The sequence below is a fragment of the Zingiber officinale genome, chromosome 5A, assembly GCF_018446385.1.
Source record: "Zingiber officinale cultivar Zhangliang chromosome 5A, Zo_v1.1, whole genome shotgun sequence".
NCBI classification, from domain to species: Eukaryota; Viridiplantae; Streptophyta; class Magnoliopsida; order Zingiberales; family Zingiberaceae; genus Zingiber; species Zingiber officinale.
This window is the reverse complement of record NC_055994.1, coordinates 73,374,238-73,398,600: the sequence shown is the minus strand read 5'-3', so window position 1 is coordinate 73,398,600 and position 24,363 is coordinate 73,374,238. Positions and strand designations below refer to the sequence as shown.

Sequence of the window (24,363 nt, the reverse complement as noted above, 5' to 3'; positions counted from 1 at the left end):
CCTCCAGATAGGCAGAAAGAGGCACACTTACCCTTCTCGACTTCTGGTCAGTCAAGAAGCTCCATTGTGCTCTCAAGTGTCTTGAACCAAGCCTGGGCATCCCAGGGCTCAGTCGTGCCTGAGAATCTTTCTGGTTTCAGCTTCAGCCACTGGATGAGGTATGCTTCTTGTCTTCTAGGTGTTGTGGCGACTTCTAGGGTAACCGATAGGACTTCAGTCACCACTGGGGTCTCCACATTAATGGTTGGGGGAGTGGGAGGAGCTGACTTCTGATTGGCCATTAGATTGGCAATCACTTGCTGCTGCTCGCTACTTGTCTCTGAAGTTGAGCAACAACTTCAGAGAGAATAGGCCTAGGGGTTCTGGGCTCTTCGTTCTCCTAAACTCAGTCCTCAGTATGAACGGTACGGGGACGTCCTCTTCTTGACATCTAATTATGCAGAGGAAAAGGCTTGATAGCTTCTCTAACCCTTCTAATCATACTTATATATGAATATAGAAAGGGAAACAAAATCTTCTATCTTACTTGAGCATTCAAAAACAAATACTCTATACTGCAGTTAAGAATAAGGAAAGCAGAATAAAGAAAGAATTTAAATACTTTCTTACTTGGAGATGGCAAGGCTGATGCTGATGTGTGTGTGATGCTGGAGAATGGAACGCTGCTATGATACCAACTGTAACGACCACCCTTCTTACTACTACTCTCTAAGAGCGACCGTTACCTAACTATTACTCTACTTACTAGTGTCACTTATGATAATATTAGTAACACTTAGATTTATCACGGCCCTAGAGGAAGTCCTACCGAAAAATTTCAACAAAGTCTCCCCTGTACCGGTGACCAAATCAACCATACAGACACTATATACACAGCCACAGGCTGCTGGAACATACTTTTTTCACAACCACGCAGTATAATAACACAATAAGAAGAAGGAAACTACTCTAGCAATAGCAAACAACTATATCACTCCAACAATAGGACCCAACTACAAGTGCGGAATAAACTTAATTACAATCTCAACTCATAATAATATTTAAAGAAACTAAAAGAACTCTAAACAGAAGAGTCTTGACAATTTGCCAGCAAACTCTGGATCTCTCCATAGTACAGTCATCACACACCTTCATCACCACCACCTTGTCGCCTTCCTTTCATATTTTAGCTTTTCCTTTATCTGCAGTAGGAGGAAAAATAGATCTATAAGCGAAACGCTTAGTAAGTACTATACTATCTCACAAAAACTCGAAGTGCATAAAAATGCAAATGATACTGAAACTGAAATGCTAAAAGAAATCTACTCATGCTCATTTAATAGCAAAGTACTCAAATAAACTACATACTCATCATATACAAGAATAAAGCTGAATACTGGAAATAATACTAAACATGCTCACTAAACTGATAAGAAAGTAATGAAACAAATGTTGTATGCTTAGAAATAAAGAAACTAAACTTCTGTTGATTCTAAACACAGGTGATACTTGTTTCATTTACTTATAGCTTTATACTTGAAATTAATCTTTTAATTTCTTTTACTTTTACTTTTCTTTCTTCTTCTTTTTCTTTGGGCCCAGGCTTAGTACCATCTTATGTGCGCTCCCTAATAGAGACTGCTGTAGTCCCACAGGGTAAAGACCTCAGTCTTACCAGGGCCGAGACCTCGGAAATGGTCACCTGGATTTGTTTAACGACAACTTCGGAAGTTGGGTACTAGCCTCTTACTTTAATTTACTTGTTATCTCTTTTTAACTAGACCTTGGTCTTTTTCTTACTTATAGCTGCTCATTATAGCAAGGAAAGTCCAAACTAAATGCTATGTGCATACATGTATATGCTAAAATCTGTTCATGCATATCTTAAAGCAAAGGGAAACAAAAATCAGCATACTACTATATGTTATAATCTGTTCATGCACATCTTAAAGCAAAGGAAAACAAAAATCAGCATGCTACTATATGCCAGTGTTGCAGATTTCGGCCTAGGCGCCGCCTAGGCGCTAGGCGGCCCCTAGCCGAACCGAAAACCTCCTATTCGGCCAAATTAGGCGGTACTATTTATGTGCGGTCCTAGGCGCCGAATAGGCAGTCTGTTTGGCCTAGCGCCGCCTAGACCAAACAGATTTCTTTTTTGTTTTGGACCAAACCTTTTTTTTATAATTATTTATGGCCTAAAAGCCCAAAACTACTATGTTTCTTTCCAGTTTTCCACAACTCCAACCCTAATCTCGCCGCTGCACATCTTTCTCCCGCCCACCTGCACATCTCTCTGCCGCCCACCCATCTTTCTCCCGCCCACCTGCACATCTCTCTGCCGCCCACCTGCAAATCGCTACACATCTCTCTGCCGCCGGCGTCTCTTCTATCGTTCTCTGCCACGTCTCGTTGGAATCTCTTCGGCGCCCTAATCTCTCTGCATAAAACTCGAAGAAGCAAGAATCTGCACCACTGGTGAGTTCTTATTCTGCATTCTTCCATGCTTTTTGCTTCCGTCCTCTTTGATCCTTCTTGGTTCTTCAATGCTTCATCTTGCTGCTGCCTTCTTGCTTCTGAGTTCTTCACTTCTTCTTTGCTTCTTCTTGTTCTTGGTTCTTCTTGGTGCTTCTGACTTCTTGGTTCTTCGATGTTTCTTGGTTCTTCGATGATTCTTAGTGCTTCTTCCGTCTTGCTTCTTTGATGTTTCTTAGTTCTTCGATGCTTCTTGGTGTTTCTTTCTTCTTGCTTTTTCTTTTATGCTTCTTGGTTCTTTGAGTGTACTGTGGTATTTTTTCCAGAACCAAAAGATATTTTTTTCATGCATCAGTCAGAAATTATTTTCTTGGATTTTAAGACCTGATGAGCATCTTCATCAGTAGTGTTTCTCAAGCTTATGGCGATTATTTTCATGCATCAGTTAATCAGTTATGGCATCTTCAACTGCTCCCGAGGGTTCAGGTTCGGGCTCGGTTAGTGTTTCTCAAGCTTCTCAAGATTGTGAAGTACTAAAACGAAAATCGAATGATGTTGGATGGGTGTATGGGATGTTAATTGATGCAAAGAACTTGGACAAAGTCAAATGTATTTTATGTGGGAAAGTTATGTCTGGAGGAGTTTACAGAATAAAAGAACATGTAGCGCACATAATGGGAAATGTGTCTGCATGTCCAAAGTCTTCAAAAGATGATCAAGCTAAGTGTAGGAATGCAATTAATGAGGGAAAGATGAAGAAGAGAAATAAGAAAATTGAAGAGGAATCTTTAAGATCAGATGTGAATATTCGAAAAGACATTGATGTGGATGAATTTCAAGAGTCTTTTGGAACCATGAAGCCATCACGTACCCTTGGTCCTATGGATAAGTTTTCAAGTGTCATTAACCCCCAGACTTCTTTGAACTTAGCAAAGAGCAAGCGGGAACAAAACATCAATGATGCTCTTTTCAAAGAAAGAACAAGTTTGGTTAAAGAATATGTTTGTAGATGGGCATATGAAGCTGGTGTTTCTTTTAATGCTGTTGATAGAGATAGCTTTAAGGTGATGATGGAGGCGGTTGGTCAATTTGGGCCAGGGTTTAAACCTCCTACTAGATATGAAATGAGCGAGCCGTATTTGAAGAAAGAGGTTGACAGGATTAAAGGCTTACTGAAGACAAATGAAGAAGAATGGAAATTGAATGGGTGCTCAATTATGACAGATGCTTGGAGTGACAGAAAAAGGAGGTCAATTATGAACTTGTGTGTCAATTCTAGATTAGGCACCGTTTTTCTTTCCTCTAAAGAATCTTCAGATGAAACTCATACAAGTCAACTAATTTATGAGTATGTAGAGAAATACATTCAACAGGTTGGTCCAGAAAATGTTGTTCAAATAGTAACTGATAATGCCTCAAATAACATGGGAGCTGCAAAGTTATTGAAGGAGAAGAGGCCATCAATCTTTTGGACCTCATGTGCTACTCATTCTATAAATCTTATGCTTGAAAGCATTGCAAGTATACCGAGGTTCAAGAAAGTCATTGATCAAGCCAAGGCATTAACTATATCTATTTATGCTCACCATAAGACCTTGGCATTGATGAGATCATATACAAAGAAGAGAGATATTGTGAGACCAGGGGTGACTAGATTTGCTTTAGCATTTCTAACTTTGCAAAGTATATTTGAGAAAAAAAGTCAATTAAGGGCAATGTTTACTAGCACTGATTGGGAAGAATGCAAATTTTCCAAGAGTGTTAAAGGGAAAACATCTTACACAACAATGTTGAGTATTGGATTTTGGACTGGTGTGTCATTGTGCTTGAAGGTTTTTGCACCTTTGGTGAAGGTGCTTCGAATTGTTGATGCCGATAAGAAACCATCTATGGGTTTTGTGTATGGTGAGCTTCTGCAAGCTAAGAAAGATATTAAGAATGCTCTAAGTAATGTTCCAAAAAACTATCAGCATATTATTGATATTATTGATGCAAAGATGAAAGATAGGCTAGATAGTCCACTGCATTTGATGGCTTATTTGTTGAATCCTTTTTATCATTATAAGGATCCACTTCTTTATTTAGATCAAACTGTCTCAATTGGGGTCATTGATTGTATGGATGTTATCTTTTTGGGGGATATTGATATGCAAAATATCATTTTGAGTGAGGAGTTACCCATGTATAAGAAAAAGGAGTCTATCTTTGGGAAACCCATTGCAGTAAAAGCATGTTCATTGAATGATGACAAGTTTGATCCAGGTAATTAAATAAATATTCATAATATTTCTATTGTTTGAGTGTATTAATATTATTCATGTTACTGACTTATTTTTTTCAATTACGTAGCAAATTGGTGGTCGACTTTTGGTGCATTGACTCCTAACTTGTAGAAAATTGCTATGAAGATCCTCTCTTTAACTACTAGTTCATCGGGGTGTGAAAGAAATTGGAGTACATTTGAAGGGGTTAGTAGCTTAAAGTCTTAAACTATTTTAATACTAATAGACTAATAGTTCATTATGTTCTCATAAATATTAATTGTATTTGTAGGTGCATACAAAGAAAAGGAATAGACTAGATACACATCGATTAAATAATCTAGTCTTTGTTCAATTCAATGCAAAACTGATGAACAAGAAAAATAGGGAGAAAGAGAGGAATATTGAGGTTCTTCTAGCAAGTGATGCAAGTTCTGCACAAGATTGGATTGTTGATGGGGCTGATGATGAAGTTGAACACGACACGGGCATGACTTGGAAAGTTGTTAGTGATGCTATGGGAGCAGATGAAGCGCTTAGGCCTAGAAGAAGTAATAGACTTAGAGAACTTGATGAGGATGACTTTCAATCCGAGAGTGAGGAGGAAGTGAGTGTGTATGAGTTTGATTTTGAATCAGACGAAGAGCATGTCATAGAAGAATATGGAGAAGGAGAGGAATTGTCCTAAGGATTTGTAGTACAAACTGATGTTATGATTGTTACCTTTGTAGTATGTACTTTGTAGTTTGTAGTTTGTACTAGACTACTAGTTTGTTTCCATGTTTTTTTCCTTTGAAGTTGGAACTTTGAATACTTTGATGTTATTTGCTATTTAGCTTAGGCTACTTGATGTTCATTTTGGTATCACTTGCTAGTTGTTACTTGTTTTGAATTTTGGTATTTTATTGAGATCAATGTGCATTTCACATTTTCACTAAAAGATCATATTGTATCTAGAGCGCCTAGGCGGCGCCTAGGCGCTCTAGGCGCTAGGCGCCAGTTGAGCGCCCGACTGGCGTCTAACGAAATCTGCAACATTGCTATATGTTAAAATCTATTCATATGAATACTAAAAATCTGCACATGTGAATAACAAAAATCTGCACACGTGAATCATTAAAAATCTGTGAATGAAACAGAATTAAAAACTAATACTGCTCATGCTATTCTAATACTGCCTACTTTAAATAAAGGCTGCCCTTCTAACTAAATAAAGGTTGTTTTTGCTCCTTTGAGTTGCAAGGAAAATGCTAAACCATTCTAACTAATTAAAGGGTTGTTCTTGCCTTTTTGAGTAGCAAGGAAAATGCTAACTGCATGCTTAAATAACAAAGGTCATTCATGTTCAGAAACATGGAAATCCAAGGCTAAGATACTAAACTTAAAACTAATCATGTGCATGGGATTAGCAAAGATGAACTAAGCTACAATGAAAAATTCTGCATACAAAGAGATCCAACTACACTAAAATTCTGCACATGATATTCTAATAGCAAGAAAACTAAATTTCCAATGCTACTAAACAAGACTGATCATGTTTATTAAATAGCAAGAAAGCTAACACCATGTTCCTGGATCTAAGGCTGTTCGTGCCCACTACTTAGCACAAAAGAAGGGTCTAACAGGAATGCAGATTATAGGGCTGTTCTTGCCCAATGCAAAGCACAAAAAGGCCTATACAAACTTATTCACAGCTTAAGTTATTATAGAGTAAAGGGAACCTTTTAGCATGCTTTAAACCAAACTGAAACCGAGCAATTATACTTATCCAACAAGCATCCCTAGCTGTTCATTGCTGTTTACTCGGGCCCAACGATTTAAAACTACCTATCTAAAGGAATGGACAGAAACTGTACCAATTCTAATACTTAGCAAACATCAAAGCTTAATCTGGAATACTCCAAGGCTGTTCAACAGAACAAAGCTTTATTTATGCAACCAGAAATGGCGCCTATGGGAAACTTGCTGGAATTTAAACAAACCTATACAGCCTGTTTCGTTTGTTCAAAACTCGTATTTTCATTGGGCAGTAGAGGTCTTAAAGCACACTACAGCAGGGATGAAAAGTAGAAAACAAATCCGAAACCACACTTAAGCCTTCAGCAATCTCAATTCTGCATGGTATAATTCAAACACTCAAAGGAAATAAAACATGTCCCTAGCAACCACAATTTAAATTGTAGATTTCGGTAACAAAAGGAAACCTAAACAATCTCTTCTTTCTATTTCTAGATCCCTTCTCTTACGGCAGTAACATCAAAAACCCCCAATCTCATAGCATGCTTCGAATTCAAGAAACTCAGGAAACAAGGAAACGAAACCGAAAGATCGGAGCAACTCCTACCACAGGTGAGTAGTACTTACAGCACGTTCTTGAATTCAAACCGAATGACAGGCTGCTAGGGTTTTGGGTGGAGCTGGAAACTCGGCGATCCTTTGTGTTCCTGAGCTCCCTTCGTCGAGGTGACCCCGTACGGGTGAGGACCGGAAAAAGCCTTCGTCGGCCGCCGGAGGGATGCTTGCTTGCTGCCGCGGTTTCGCCCGAGAAGGAGTCGCGCCGTCGCGTGAGCAGAGGAGAGGTTTCAGGCTCGGGAAGAAAATTTAGGTCTTTTTAAAACTAGGATTTTCCATTATAACTATACCTTAAATTTGTTTCTCTCAATACTTGGTTAACAAAACCCGCGTAGCTCAGTTGGTTGGCTGCGTCCGGTTGGGTCAGGTTCGGCCGGAGGTCTTGGGTTCGAATCTCACCTTCAACGGTTTTTGTCAAAACTTCTTTCTTTTTCTAAACCTACTAAACGACCTCCAAAAATTACGTAAAAATACTCTAAAAATTCCTAAAAATCTTTAGAATATTTTAAAAGCATTTCTAAATATTTTTATGGACTTTTAGAACTTGAAATGAGGAAAATTGGGTCGTTACAATCGAAGGTGCCAACTTATTGAGTGCTTAGTTCGTGTTGAGATCAAACCGTAATAATCATGAAGAAATCGCAAAAGTGAAACTGAAGAAAAACGAGAGAGGAGAGAACGACACCATCCATGTCAGCAACCGGGCCATGATTGGTTGCTGCTAGCATCGACAAGGCGAGGCCGAATTGGATGATGTTACTTTAGTTGACATTGTGCTTGACATCGGCATGCGTTGTTCGTCAGAGGCGTGGCTGGGAGTGTTGCAGAGGAAGTCAGGAAACTCGATGTCAATGGTGACAATAGGGAAATAGTGAAGGAGATCATTAATCACCAGAGAATGCTCTGTTGTATAAAGAGAGCACTAATACAATAATAAATTGCACCAAAATAGCAAGCATGCAGTAAATAGGAAAATAAAAGAGAGGTCGAGAAAATGTATCTCCGGTTGAAGCGTCGGCGTGCCGACTGTCTTTAGAGAATTTATTGCCGCCCATGGTGCGAGACTCTCCAGCAAAATCCTCCCAAGATCCGACAACCACTCGCGTCGTCCGTAGGTGCACTCCAAGACGAACGGCGCACTCGGACTCAACCTCAGATCGCTAAAAACCAAGCCTCGGTAAGGAAGAAGACAGAGAGAGGGAAGGAGAGAAAGCAGACTGCTTCGGTGTGTCTTGAACGAGGAACAGAGGCAGTGTATTTATACACTCTGAAGCAGTGCACGAAGCAAAGCGTGCGTTGCTTCCGCTTCCTGATGCGTGGGTGCGTCGCTTCCTCACACGCGGGCAGGTGCGCCGCTTCCTCACGCGCGGACCAAACCCAAGTGCGCTTCCTCACGCTCAGGACAAAACCAAGAACTAGACAAAACTAGAGACTGGCAAAAATAAACCAGGCCGCCTGCAAGCGTGAGGCCCACGAGCTGGGGATTTGCACCCCCCCTGCGCGCGATGATCGCGTGCGTCGCGCCTGATTTATGGATTTCCAGCTCGAACCCCCCGAAACCACTTGATTTGGGCTCGGCCCGCGCATGCGTGTAGGCCCCCTTAACATTGCTAAGCAAGGATGAAAGGACTCCATATATAAGCTCTTTCAACCTTCTTGGCTTAGCAATGTGAAACTAAATGCATACACATATGCATTACCAAAACATGAAAAATAGTTTGAATTAAATACATAAAACTCAACAATCCCCCACTAATTCAAATTATTTTGGTTGAAAACAAAGACTTGTCTTGAGGCTTGGTTGCAATGAGCTTTTAGTGAAAATTCCTTTCGGTTTGAATTTTCACCTAAGTACACCAATCTTATTCACATAGGTTTGAAGTGAATTCAGTATTGAACTTAAACCTTTTATATATGAAAATCAATTGGTAACAACTCATCAAGAGCGACGGTTGAATCCTTCTAGGTTGGTGCATTATGGTCATGCCACCGAATCTTGTTTCATAAGTGCTAAGGAGAGTTGTCTAGACCCCCCACACTGCGGTCACACAGTTACACTTATAAAGGTGAGTTCTCCAAGGATGTACTGCGAGCATCCTGTCATTAAGACCTTGAACTCATTAAGAGCTTCTAAGCTCATCCTTACTAGCAGTCAAGCATCTATCCAGGGAAGAGATTATGAGATTACATCTCAATCAATTTGATGCTTACGGTTCACCCTTATAACTTGTTTATACCACATTGAACCTATTTCTTGGGATCTCCATTCAGATAGGTTGGGTTGCCGCTATAGGTGAAACCAGGATAGGCCTCAGTCTCATTCCCTTACTGGATCTTTTGATTTTTTCAGAATCATGTCCTTAAGTGAGTGGATCAGCAATATTGTCTTTTGAACTTACAAAGTCCAATGACACCGCTCCAAGAGACACTAACTCACGAATAGACTTTAATCTTATTCGTACATGTCTCTTCTGTTTCTGGTTATACTTAGAGCTTCTAATCTGAGCTATTGTTGTTTGATTATCACAGTGTACTGAAATAGAAGGTATTGGCTTCATCATCAAGGGAATTTCATAAAGAAGACCCTTAAGCCAATCAACTTCAATTATTGTGGTATCCAAAGCACACAATTCTGCCTCAGATATAGAACGGGTTATAACCGTCTATTTAACAGACCTCTAAGCAATTGCACCGCCTCCAAGTATAAAGACATAACCAGTAACGCTTTTACACTCAGCAGTGTCAGCTATCCAACTAGTACCACTATATTCCTCCAGGACTGCAAGGAATCTCCCATACCACAAGCCCAAGGATATAGTACCTTTTAGGTATCTGAGTACTCTGTCTAATGAATCCCAATGTGTTCTGTCCGGATAGCTGGTAAACCTGCTCAATTTCATTATAGTAAAAGAAATATCAGGTCTAGAACAATTTGCTAAATACATTGGACTAACTATTATTTGTGAGTATCTTAATTGAGACACTGCCACACCACTCTTATTCTTGTAGAGAGTTTTTGAAGGATCATAGGGTGTGACGACAGATTTAACTTGGCTATAACCATATTTCTCTAACACTCTCTCAACATAGAGTAACTGAGAAATTGCTATTCCATCAGTTGAACAAGTCAACTTCAGCCCTAAAATAATGTCAGCACAACCCATATTCTTCATATCAAACTTACCACTTAAGAGGGTCTTAGTCTCATTAATAATAGAAAGGTTAGAACCAAAAAGTATAATATCATTTACATATAAACATAAGATAATACAATTATCACCTTTCATTTTAGCATACACACATTTATCAGAGACATTCATTTCAAAGCCAAATGATAGCATAGCACTATCAAGTTTTTCGTGCCACTGCTTTGGGGCTTGCTTCAAACCATAAAGAGATTTGACTAACCTACAGACTTTATTCTCATATCCAGAAACTACATGTCCCTCAGGTTGATCCATATATATCTCTTCTTCAAGATCTCCATTTAGGAATGCCGTTTTGACATCCATTTGATGGACCTCAAGATGATATATGGATGCCAATGTTATTAACACTCGAATTGTAATAATTCTGGTAACAGGAGAATAAGTGTCAAAATAGTCAATCCCTTCTTTCTGTTTGAATCCCTTAGAAACTAGGCGGGCTTTGAATTTATCTACTGACCCATCAGGTTTTAGTTTTTTCTTAAACACTCATTTACATCCTATAGTGGTACACCCAGGAGGTAAATCTACCAACTCCCAAGTGGCATTAGAGATAATAGAGTCCATTTCACTTTTAATAGCCTCTTTCCAGTGCTTAGCTTCAGGAGAAGCCATAGCATCTCTATATGTCACAGGGTCACCTTCTATATTATAGGTGATAAAGTCTTGGCCTAAATCCATAGACACGCGTTGCCTCTTGCTCCTTCTCAGTTCTGTATGCTCACTAGATTCATCTAGTCTAGAGTGACTTGAGGAAGGTGTACCTTCTACGGATAATGGAGCATCTACGGAAGCAGACTTATCTCTAGTAGGAATACTAGATATAGACTGAGGTGTTCTCGTCTTCATAGGAAATATATCCTCAAAAAATATAGCATCGCGAAGTTCTACAATAGTATTTGGATCTATTCCAGAAATTTCTGATTTAATAATCAGAAACCTATATGCAATACTATTTTGAGCATAACTCAAGAAGATACCATCAACGGTCTTTGGACCAAGTTTTTTCCTTCTGTGTTCAGGTACTAGTATCTTTGCAAGGCACCCCCACACTTTAAGGTATTTCAAACTTGTCCTCCGGCCTTTCCAAAGCTCATATGGGCTTTTATCCCTTGACCTCATGGGGACTCTATTTAACACATGGCATGCAGTGTACAGAGTCTCCCCCCACATGAAGTTGGGTAACCTAGAATTGCATAACATGGAATTAATCATATCTTCAAGGGTTCGATTTATTCGTTCTGCTATACCGTTGGATTGAGGACTATATGGAGCAGTTACCTCGTGAATTATACCTGCATCTTGATAAAATTTTTGAAACAGGTTCGAGGTAAACTCTCCACCCCTATAAAACCATAACCTCTTAACAGATTTATTTGTTTGATTCTCAGCTTCAGATTTAAAAATCATAAATTTATCTAAAGCTTCATCCTTAGTTTTCAACAAATAAACATAATAATAACGAGAGTGATCATCAATGAAGGTAATGAAATATCGTTTATGGTCTCTCGTTATTACACCGTTAAACTCACAACAGTCAATATGAATCAATTCTAAAATATCAGAATTTCTATCAACTGAATTGAAGGGTTTACGGGGTTGTTTATATTGCACACAAACTTCACATTTTTTCTTATCATTTATAGCATGCTTAGGAATCATGTCTAGATTCATCATTCTTTTTATGGTATTAAAATTGATATGTCCTAATCTGTCATGCCATATATCATAAGACTCAATATTATATGAACAACCAATATCAGTTGATTTATTTAAGGTAGCATTTTCTACATTGAGTTTAAATTAACCTTCATTAAGGTAACCTTTTCCAATAAAGGTTCCTAAATGTAATATTACAACTTTATTACATTTAAAGTTCAACTCATAACCAGCACGGACTAACTTTGGCCCGCTAATCAAATTCCGACGGACCGCTGAAACATGATGCACCTCATGCAGTGACAGGACTTTTCTAGAGGTGAACCTCAGGTCAACTTGTCCTATCCCAAACACCCTGGCTGCAGAATAGTTCCCCATGGCCACGGAAGTGTCTATTGGAGCAATCTAGGTGCCCTAGGTTTTAATGTTTGGGCAAAGGTTTAAGTTAGCTTTATTGTTGTATTTGATATGCATTGTGAGTGTGTAGGATACAGGTACAACAAGGAAAGTCCAAGTGTGATCTTGGCAAATGAGGAAAGTCCAAGAATGAATCTTGGCGGTGTAAGTCCAAGCATGTAGTCTTGGCAACGTAAGTCCAAGTGTGACTTGGCAATGGATGAAGTCCCGGAGGTGAGGAGCCTCTTGGCAAAGGAAGACCCAACAATATGGACAAGGCCGAAGGAAGCTCCAAAAGGCAAGACGTGAAGGATGGGGAGACATCCGAGGGGCGCGAGGCTGATGGAGGAGGCTAGAAGGCTAGGTCTAGGTTGGTCGGGCGAGGACGAGTGCTAAGTGATTGTACTCAGAGCAAAATTCTATATATTTTTTTTAGGATTACTGTAGCAGTATTTATAGCGACACTGTAGCAATACTGTTGTGACACTGTAGCAGTCGACTGGTACACTGTAGCAGTCGACTGGTAGCCGAACGTTGGGTAACGGTCGGCTTCACTTAAAGGACCAGTCAACTGGTGCATACACCAATCGACTGGTAGCGGGAAAATAACTTATTGTTTTCCTCTCAAGCTCTATTTAATAGAGCTCGAGGTGCTTGGGTATGATTGACGAAATAGACTTGGTTAAAGCCTATTAGAGTCTCCCAAGCCTTCGTGTGATCGGTGTGCTTATATTCAAGTGTTTGTGGTGAGGTTTCTCCACCGACAAGGAGTTTGAGCTAGTCGGAGTCTTCCGGGGAATCATCCACCGACGGATCGGGATCGTGCATCTTACGGACAATCGTGGAGTAGGAGTTTTATCTCCGAACCATGTTAAATCAACGTGTTAGGTTTGCTTTCTCTTGTTAGTATTTGTTTTTGTATTTTCGCTGTGAACTAACATTATAGGAAGCGATCAATTTGGGTGAGACGTTATTCACCCCCCTCTAGCAGACGTCAAGGTCCCAATAATTGGTATAAGAGCGAGGTCACTTTTCTACGGACTAACCGCCAAGAGAGCAAGAAGCTAGAGGAAGAAGAAGATGGAGTCCGAAGGACCGTTCGGACGGGATATCCGAATTCCATCTCCGTATGACAAAGAAGACTTCAATTATTGGAGGAAGCGGTTGGAGACATGGTTCCAAATGGATTGGAACCAATTGGTTGTCTTGAGTGACCCATTTGAGCCTCCAAAGGACAAAAAGGGGAAGTGCCTCCGACCTCGATATTGGACCGAGGAACAAAGGGAGCAAGCGAAGGCGGATAAGAAAGTAACAAAAATTTTGTTAAATCTATTACCCTCTAACATAATTTTGAGTGTAGGTGAGTACGAGAATGCAAACGACCTTTGGAAAAAGGTAATTGCACTTCATGAGAGTCCTACACAAATCCAAGAAGAGGAGGAATCCAAGGAAAAGGACTCATTGGTCCAAGAAGAGAAGAACCAATCGAATGTTGACACGAGTTCAACATCCGAGGAGGAGAAGGAAGATGAGGAGGTATCATCGACATTTTCAAGGGAGGAAGAAGTGGAATCATCCACATCTTCAAGTGAAGAGGAAGAAGAGAAATCCAAGGAAGAGGAGATCTTGGAAGCTCAACCCTCCACCTCAACTACCAAGAAGAGCACAAAAGACCACATCAAATGTTTTGAGTGTGGTAAGATGGGGCACTACAAGAGTAGGTGTCCTTCGCTCAAGAAGGTAAAGGAGGTAAACCCTAAATTCACTAAAGTTAATTTAGAAACTAATGTGAGTTGTAGGAAGAAGAAGAAGGAGAAGAAGCACATTAGGTGCTTTACATGTGGTGAGTGGGGTCACTACCACACAAAGTGGCCAGGGAGAGGAGAGCTCAAGAAATTGGTGCACTTGAAGAAGTGGGAGAAGAAGGGAGCTTCAAAGGTAAAAACCAAGGTATCATTTAATGAATTCATTCCATTGACACATGATAAAAAGCATGCTAGAAATAACTCTTATCATCTTAATGCTATTTATCATGAGAATAGGAGGCATGATAACCATAAGGATAAATGTATTCCTCCTAATGCTAGATTTACCACACCTAAGGTTAGGAAGGTAAATAACAACTTAGGCAATAACACCAAGAATTTTAGATATATGCCTAAAAATAGAAATGCTCAAGGATTCAATGAAAAACCAAAATCTAGGGATTTATGGAGTGAAAATCAAGTCTTGAGGACAAGACTTGATAATTTAGAAAGGGCCTTAGCAAGAATGGAAAACATGTTTAGGGGTCAAAATGAGCATAATCTATGAAAAGCTAGACAAGAGTCATCCAATGACGATAAGGGTTTGGGATACAAACCTAAAGCCAAGGAGGATATGACTTCCTTTCATAGGGTTCCATATAGCTATGGGGTCAACCCTAGGTGTAGAAGTCAAGTCAAAGATATTAGGGAAGGAATCCCTAAGAGTACTTTTGACAAGACAAATGTGACTAAGACTTCTAAGAAGTCTAATAAAGTCACAAAGAAAGTTACAAGGGAAGTTATTCCTAGAAGTGACCTAGTAGAGGTGACCAAGGCTTCTAAGAAGCCTAGAAAGGAGGTCCTTAGGAAGGTTTCTAGGGAAGTCATCCCTAGTGAGTACCTAGAGCATCCAAGGAGCACCAATAGGTTGTGGGTTCCTAGGAGCATATTTTCTACACCTTAGATAGGTTTAGAGAGTGTCAACTCCAATTGGAAGGGTAGTTAACCCAAACTTGTTAAAGTTGACACTTGAGAGCATTTTCAAGGTTATTGTTAACCTTTGAAAATGAAAAGGATTGTAGAGTTACTCTTTGAAAGAGTAATATATATGCCAAAATTTGAAGAGTTGAATTTAATCTAACTTGGCACACTTAAGAAAAGTATAAGAAAAATCAAGTTAGAATTTTGATACTTTCTTAAGAAATTAAGAGAAAACTCATGCTTTAATCAAATGTGATTAAAGCCTTGAAGAGCAAAATGTGTTAAAATTTGAAGAGTTAAATCTAATTTAAATTGACACACTAGAGAGAAGCAAAAGTAATGCCAAATTTGGAATTTGGTATTTTCTTTTGGAATTAAGGGAAATGTAAACCTTAATCCAAATTGTCACTCTTGGAAAGAGTAACATGTGCCAAATCTTAAGGAATTATGTTTGAATTAAATTGGCACAAAGTGGAAAAACATAAGAAATACCAAATTGGGGTTTTGGTATCTTCTTAGGGTAATTAAAGGAAAATTTAGGTCCTAAATGTAAGATGTTTACTCTTTGGAAGAGTAAAATGTGTCAAACTTTGAGGTTTTGAACTTAATTTAAATTGACACATTTAGAAAAGGATAAGAAATGTCAAGTTGGGGTTTTGACATTTTCTTAGAAGGTTAAAGGCAAATCTAAGTCTTAATTTGATTTTATTTACTCTTGGAAAGAATAAAATGTGTCATACTTTGAGGAGGAATTTGTTTAATTTAAAATGACACAAATTTAGAAAGAAATTTAAGAAATGTCAAGTTGGGGTTTGATATTTTCTTGATGAAATTGGGCAATCTAGGGTTAAATTTTGAGTTAGCTAGGGTTAAGAATACTTAGATAGGTAATCTAGGTAAATTTTATTTATGCTAATTTGTCATGATTGTTTGCCCATCATATGCCATGACACCATATTTATCATTCACATTTTATTATGAAAAATACAAAAATATCATGTCATGTCATACATACATCATGTAGCTATAGCATGCTTTGCTTTTGAAAATTACTTATTTTGATGTATGTCATTAATCATCATGCAGTATGTCAATTTCCTTGTAATTAAGGACAAAAGTCATTTATTGTATATGAAAGTATCCCAACAAGAGGGATCATATCAAGTGACATCCTAGATGGATGATCATAATTTTTACAATGCCTAGATAGAGATGCATGATCCCTTAGTTTAGGGGCAAGACCAAATATACATCTCACAAAGAACTATAAGGTGACTTGTATGTGTTTTAATACACGTTAGATACAAGTGAGATGTTAAGATGGTGAACAAAACTCAAGATGTTGATCTAGTGCATCTTGTTGAGTTTTAGGTTCATCAAAACACATAGTTATGTGTCTTCCAATCATTGGGAAAGCTAATGTACAAGTCATGTGCATTGAGCCTAAAGAACATGGTTGGATATTAGTTTTGAAAATGATTTCAAAATTCTTTTGAAAAGCCTTGGTGAAAACTATCTTTTGATAGTAATCATCATTGAAAAGTTAGACACAAATTAGGAGAAAACATTGAAGTTTTAAAGAGTTTTCAAATTTGTGTCAATCTTTGAAAATAGGAAGTATTTTCATAGAAAATTATTTTTCCCTGATAAAGTATACCCTAAATAATGTCTATATGAGTTTTCATGATGAAAACAAGTATGGATTTGTTAAGAAAAACCAAAGTGAAGTTTTAGTTGAGGTTTAGTTTCATTATTGAATTTTGAACCTCAAAACTTCGAGTTTTGGTTTTCCTAATTATTTAGGAACCCCAAGTCGTTGTTGGTGCAATGATAGAAGTTTGACCATGTTTTTAGGGAGAGTTACTCTTTGAAAACATAAAAATCTTTTCCAAGACCAAAAGGAGGTCAAGTGTTAAGGTAACACATGACATTAGTATGGGAGGTGTTACCAAGGACAAGGGAGAGTCATCAAAGGCCAATAAGAAGGAATATGCTAGGGTAGCATATAATTATAGCAAGGATGAGGTGTCCAAGATTAAGGACAAGAAGAAATTAATCAAAGACAAGGTGTCTAATGTTAAGAAGGTGAGTTTAGTAGGCCAAGTGTCACCCGAGGTGCACCGAAGTAACCTAGCCATAGTGGATGAGTCACCGAGGGAGGTGACTAAGGTTAAGATTTCTAAGGTTAGGAAGATCCTTTGGGACCCTTGATAGATGAGTTATCAAATGTGCCAAGTGGTTAGGAGACGGACTTAAGTCTCTAACCTAGTGGGTTAGCACAATTGAGATGTGTTTCATGCATGAAAATATGACATTGGGGGTCATATTACATAAAAATTAGTTTTTGATGTATAGATGTCATATAAACCCATGCTAGGGAAGTATTGTGATTTAGTATGGGCAGATACATCAAGAGGAAGCCAAAACTAGGACTTTAGGTCAATGTTCAATTGAACTATTTAGCTAGTTTTGAATTTTGTGTCAATCTTGAAATATGTGATAAATATATTTTTATATATATTTTTCCCAAGTAGATATAGATAAAATAGACTTTTTCACAAAATTTTAGATTTTTTGGAGGTCTGTGAAATTTTTGACGCATTTTTGAAAGTAAGTGAAAAAGGTTGATTTTTGCCCAAAAAGAGTACCAGTCGACTGGTACAGTTACCAATCGACTGGTAACAATATTTTTTAGCACAGAATGTCTCTGTAAGCTCATTTTGATGAGGCCAGTCGACTGGTTCTGATACCAGTCGACTGGTAACAATGTATTTCGAACACAGAAGGTTCTGTGAGTGGAAATCGAATGGGGCAGTCGACTGGTACCTAGTTCAATCGAATGATACCAGCCTAAAAGTATTTTTCAACGTTGTTCTTGACCGTGTCAACTCGTTTAAATGTATGAAATCCATGGGAGGTAAATACATGAGTTTAGGGTCAATTTGGATGACATGTTTTCAACAATTGGGATATTGTTGGAGCACTTTTTGATGTATGGCAAAGGGGGAGAAGTTTAGGTTTAAGTGGGAAACCTATACACCTTTGCAAGAAATCCTAGCTTGAGGGGGAGCTTAGATGAAGGGGAAGCAATTGTTTAGGTAAAGGGGGGGAAGTTTACCTTTGCGGGAAATCCTAGCTCAAGGGAAAGCTTAGGTGAAGGGGGAGCCTAGGGATTTAGGTTCCATTATTTATGCATGAGTTGATTTGCATATTTATTTTCATATGTATTGCATTTATATTTCCCTAACTTAAACAGGTTATCAAACATCAAAAAGGGGGAGATTGTTGGAGCAATCTAGGTGCCCTAGGTTTTGATGTTTGGGCAAAGGTTTAAGTTAGGTTTATTGTTATATTTGATATGCATTGTGAGTGTGCAGGATACAGGTACAACAAGGAAAGTCCAAGTGTGATCTTGGTAAATGAGGAAAGTCCAAGAATGAGTCTTGGCGGTGTAAGTCCAAGCATGTAGTCTTGGCAACATAAGTCCAAGTGTGACTTGGCAATGGATGAAGTCCCGGAGGTGAGGAGCCTCTTGGCAAAGGAAGACCCGATAATATGGACAAGGCCGAAGGAAGCTCCAGAAGGTAAGACATGAAGGATGGGGAGACATCCGAGGGACACGAGGCTGATGGAGGAGGTTAGAAGGCTAGGTCTAGGTTGGTCGGGAGAGGACGAGTGCTGAGTGATTGTACTCAGGACAAAATTCTATATATTTTTTAGGATTACTATAGCAGTACTGTTGTGACACTGTAGCAGTACTGCAGCAGTCGACTGGTACACTGTAGCAGTCGACAAGTACAATGTAGCAGTCAACTTCACTTAAAGGACCAGTCGACTGGTAGCGGGAAAACAGCTTAGTGTTTTCCTCTCGAGCTCTATTTAATAGAGCTCGAGGTGCTTGGGCATGTTTGACGAAATAGACTTGGTTAAAGCCTATTAGAGTCTCCCAAGCCTTCGTGTGATTGGTGTGCTTGTATTCAAGTGTTTGTGGCGAGGTTTCTCCACCGACAAGGAGCTTGAGCTAGCCGGAGGTATTCCGGGGAATCATCCACCGACGGATCGGGATCGCTCACCTTACGGACAGCCGTGGAGTAGGAGCTTTATCTCCGAACCACGTTAAATCAACGTGTTAGGTTTGCTTTCTCTTGTTAGTATTTATTTTTATATTTCCACTGTGAACTAACATTATAGAAAGCGATCGATTTGGGTGAGACGCTATTCACCCCCCCTCTAGCGGACGTCAAGGTCCCAACAGTGCCTTCAATTACCTGATAAGTAAGGAAGGCAGAGCGATCAGCACAACAGTGCACATTAGCACCTGTATCAACTAACCATTGATTGGGTTGATAGATCAAATTTAGTTCGGGTTTGAAGGTAACAAACCTATTGCTGGTATCGTCACTAGCAGTCACGACATTTGCTTGTGCCTTGATGTTGGACATATTGCTCTGGTTTTTCTTCTTAGGACATAATTTGGCATAATGTCCAACTTGTCCACATGCCCAGCACGGTTTGGTTCCATTTTTCTTTTGAATCTTTGGTTTGGGTTTCATCTTATTCTTCATTTTCTGATTTTTGAATTTTTTTCTTGTCAGATGAGACTACTACGTTTTCCTTTGGAATAAAATCCATAAGCATTCTTTTATCATCATCTTTATGTTGCTTCCGATGTTTTTCTTCAATATTTAAGGCAATCATCAAATCTTCTAGAGAGATTTTACCTCTCCTATGTTTAAGAGTCATGCCAAAATCTTCCCAACTCGGAGGTAATTTTTCGATGATAGATAAGACCCGAAATTTTTCAAGTAATGGCATATCTCCTTCAGCAAGACCATGAATTTGAACTTGGAATTCATGTGTCTGCTCAACCACAGATTTGCCTTCTACCATTTTGAAGTTTAGGAATTTTGCCACAGTATACTTTTCTAAACCAGAATCTTCAGAGTTGTATTTTTTATCCAAAGATTTTCACAGCTCTTTAGCCGAAGATGTTGAGCAGTATACATCAAATAGTGCGTCTGAGAGGGTAGACAGGATCCTCCCATGGCAGAAGTAATCCCTTTGCTTAAACCTCTGTAAGGCAGCACTATAGGCAGGTTCCTCTTCATCATGTGAAGGAGGATCTGTTTCTATAACGGAGAATAGCCCTAGTGTAGTAAGCCAAAATTTCATCTGTTGATGCCAACGTCTGAAGTTTTGCCCGAAAAATCTTTCGGGTCTAGCACTAGCCTCATTAGACCCCGTTACCCTATCATTTATCATGTCTACTGATGCTTGCAATAAATTCTCTAAAATTGTTGTATAAAGAGAGCACTAACACAGTAATAAATTGCACCAAAATAGCAAGCATGCAGTAAACAGGTAAATAAAAGAGAGGTCGAGAAAATGTATCTCCGGTTGAAGCGTCGGCGTGCCGACTGTATTTAGAGAATTTATTGCCGCTCACGGTGCAAGGCTCTCCGGCAAAATCCTCCCAAGATCCGACAACCACTCGCGTCGTCCGTAGGTGTACTCCAAGACGAACGGCGCACTCGGACTCAACCTCTGCTTCGGTGTGTCTTGAACCAGGAACAGAGGCAGTGTATTTATCCTTCCTCACGCTCAGGACATAACCAAGAACCAGACCAAACCAGAGATTGGCAAAAACAAACTAGGCCGCCTGCAAGCGCGAGGCCCATGAGCTGCGGATTTGCACCCCCCCCCTGCGCGCGATGATCGTGTGCGTCGCGCCCGGTTTATGGATTTCCGGCTCGAACCCCCCCGAAACCACTTGATTTGGGCTCGGCCCGCGCATGCGTGTAGGCCCCCTTAACATTGCTAAGCAAGGATGGAAGGACTCCATATATAAGTTCTTTCAACCTTCTTGGCTTAGCAATGTGGGACTAAATGCATACACATATGCATTACCAAAACATGAAAAATAGTTTGAATTAAATACATAAAACTCAACATGCTCCACCATATTGCTCATCCAAATATCGTGGTGGAAGCCTTGATCGATCTCCATGAATCTCTCCGCACTAGAAAAAAAAAACACTTATATAGAAGCAGTTTATTAAGAGCAGTTGTAACACTGCTCTTCAAAATTCAAGAACAAAATCGGTTTAAACTAAATCATTTCTATTGTCTTACTTATTTCATAACGGTTTTACAACCACTCTTACTGAATAACTTTAGCACTAATTTAAATAAATTGTCACTGTAAACTACCCTTAATGATATAACTATTAGAAGTAACTTTGAAATTACTAATATTGAATACTTGTAGCAGCGGTTTTATGTCAAATACTGCTATAAAATATTTCTATTACTCTAACTTTTAAGAACAATTATCAAAATGTTCCTATTGAATAATTCTAACATCATTTTGTGTAAAGTGCTACTATAAACCACTTCTATTGGTCCATTGTTTTAGAATTAGTTTTCAAACTGCTCTATAGATGTTGTTTTTTGTGCTGTAGAATTCTCCCAGTGGCATGCCATATAGCTATAGGCCAATTCATAGTGAATTCCAGTTTATGGTATTGAACCTAAACATGTGTAGCTAAATCTTCAGCTGCCTACTATCATGAGAAGTCAACATTTTCCCATATCCGTTTCTCATGTCTAGTTGGGACTGCAGTTATTTGTTAATGATTGGTGTGTGTTGCTATCTATAGACTCTATAAGGCTCTGTTTTCCCTCACGGATATGGAGACCCTTGAAGATCGACCATGGCAACCTTGCTGGCTGCTCTTGAGCCCTTCCAAGCAACAGATGAATGGGAAATCTGAGATTTCTCTCAAACTCCACAGGGGAAGTAGGATGTATGTCTAGTTATAGGAGGACGAGTTTTAGGAGGACTGCAGTAGTTTTAGTAGTTTTAGGAGGAAATCTGAGATTTCTATTGGCCTACTGTGCTGATGCTTTTCATACCAATTTTAAGCTACTTATACTTTGAGCTTTGCCTGAATTTTGATTTGCTGCTTCATCTTTGCAGTCGCTCCGGAAGTTACCCGAGCCACCTGTTAATAATCACCACACTATTAAAGCAGCTTGTTGCTCCCGGGAGGAAGGATTTCATCGAACTTCCAGATCTTAATGATCTGCCAACTGATTGCTGAGTTCCCAAATTAACTTGGTCAAGCCTATTGATTAATTGAAATATATAGGATGTTATGATCAATAGAAGGTGGTCTTCCTGAATCTTTGGATGGCTAACCATATATATCTGATGTAATATACAATGCGTAGAGGCGGTTCTCATGAGTGATTAACAGTATGTAACACCAAGAGTTTATTACCTTTAGGATTTGCAGAGATGATTTCTCCTTTTTATTTCACTACATTTTTTATATATATATATATATATATATATATATATATATATATATATATATAGATTTCGAGGAGTAAAGCTCCAATTCTTGTTCTACTCTGTGCTGGATCACGAAATATTTATTTTAGTATTTGATGGAAGCAGATGGATTAGGAACAATAGTATTACAACATCAAAGCAAAAGAAATAACCTATTGTGTTCTTTTTATATTATATCTGATGTAATATACAATGCGTAGAGGCGGTTTTCATGAGTGATTAACAGTATGTAACTCCAAGAGTTTATTACCTTTAGGATCTGCAGAGATGATTTCTCTTTTTTATTTCACTACATATTATATATATATATATATATATATATATATATATGTATATATATATATATATATAGATTTCGAGTTGTAAAGCTCCAATTCTTGTTCTACTCTGTGCTGGATCACGAAATATTTATTTTAGTATTTGATGGAAGCAGATCGATTAGGAACAATAGTATTACAACATCAAAGCAAAAGAAAACACTGGTACATAAAAGTAATTACAGGGGAAAAAACTTGAGTATGGTGCCTGCAATTTACAATTCCGAAGTAATCTTTATGATCCCTCACCAGGCCATAGACAATATTAGTGGAAATAAAATATTTATATAGTTCGAGACTCTCTTTCCCACTTCAGGTGTATGATTATTAGTAGAAAGTCAGATGTTTACTTTTAATTTTAAGTATTTAACCAGAATAGACAATTAAGCACGAAACTTAAAGTCTTCAAGGGGATGGATTAGGCGAAATAGTGCATGAACTGCATTGGGTAAGGCCAAGAATGAAAGTAATACTGCACCGGTTGCACTGGGTTGAACGGAGGAGCGCTCGCCGGCAGCAACACAGGAGAGCTGTAATTGACGACCACCGAAGACGACTGCGGCAGCTGCAGCTGCGGGATGGTCGTCTGTTCTACAGAAATCGTTGCATCATTCGCAGGAGGATGATAATTGACGACGCCATGGACCGGCGGGAGCCATTGCAGCAGGGGAGGAAGACTGCTGAGTCGTTGTGCCCTCTCGATACTCGCCTTGATCTTGAACTCCACGCAAGCTTTCTCCACCCCGTACAGCACCATGACAAATTGCGCCTTCTCGATCTCCCATCTCTTCTTCATCTCGGTGAACACCAATCCGATCACCATGCTGTCAAAGCCGGCCTGATGCGCAACGCCCTCTGCTTTTAGTTCCACCAACCTGGCCAACTTTGTGAGGCCGAGCTCGCCGCCAAGGAGCCCGGGGCAAGACCTAGCCACGTGCTTCAGGTCGTACAGTTCGCCGAAAATATTTCCAGCTTCGAATAGAAACTCCGGCAGAGTGTCAGGGAGTGGTCTTCCGGCGGTGAGCACCTTCATCAGGTAAGCGACGTCGTAGAGTCCATGGAAAGTTATGTACTTAGCGTTGTGGCCGCGGAACAGCTTGTGGCGTAGAAGAGAGTAGCATTGCGCCGACTTGATGCCGTTGCGGCGGTTCTTATGCAGGTCGTGGCCGCTCTCCTGCAAGAGGCGGATGGAGTTGGGCGAGGAAGCACTGAGGTCGGGGTCGAAGTCAGCGAAGTTGAATTGCCAGCAACAACCGGGCCATGGCTGGTTGCCGCTAGCATCGAACAGGGCGAGGCCAAATTGAATGATGCTGGTGCCGTCGACATTGTGCTTCACGTCGGCGTAGTGTTGTTCATCGGAGGCGTGGCGGGGAGTGTCACGGAGGAAGCCGGGAAACTCAGTGTCGATGGCAACGATAGGGAAATAACGGAGGAGATCCTCGATTACTAGAGACTGCTCCACCACATTGCTCATCCAAACGTCCGTGGTAGAAGCTTTGATAGATCGATCCATGAATTTCTGGTAGAGGAGGAAGAAGATTGCGTGAGTCTATTTATTTGAGTAATCAGTTAACAGAAATAATAAAAATTTTAAGAGTGTTTTTCGGAACTAATCTTAAATTTTTTTTTGAAGGATTT

General features: G+C 39.4%; 3 protein-coding genes across 3 annotated transcripts; 2 read left to right on the top strand and 1 right to left on the bottom strand.

Moving 5' to 3' along the window:
• Positions 1-2,906: 2,906 nt before the first annotated feature.
• Positions 2,907-4,844, top strand: LOC121979644. Its single transcript, XM_042531637.1, has 2 exons — positions 2,907-4,713; positions 4,801-4,844. Exons 1-2 carry the CDS (start codon positions 2,907-2,909, stop codon positions 4,842-4,844), a joined length of 1,851 nt encoding a protein of 616 aa, XP_042387571.1.
• Positions 4,817-5,400, top strand: LOC121979643. The gene is made up of 2 exons (XM_042531636.1): positions 4,817-4,919; positions 5,005-5,400. Exons 1-2 carry the CDS (start codon positions 4,854-4,856, stop codon positions 5,398-5,400), a joined length of 462 nt encoding a protein of 153 aa, XP_042387570.1. The 5' UTR covers positions 4,817-4,853.
• A 17,743-nt stretch (positions 5,401-23,143) lies between these two features.
• Positions 23,144-24,199, bottom strand: LOC121979641 (putative CCR4-associated factor 1 homolog 8). Its single transcript, XM_042531634.1, has one exon. It carries the CDS (start codon positions 24,197-24,199, stop codon positions 23,144-23,146), a length of 1,056 nt encoding a protein of 351 aa, XP_042387568.1.
• Positions 24,200-24,363: the final 164 nt, after the last annotated feature.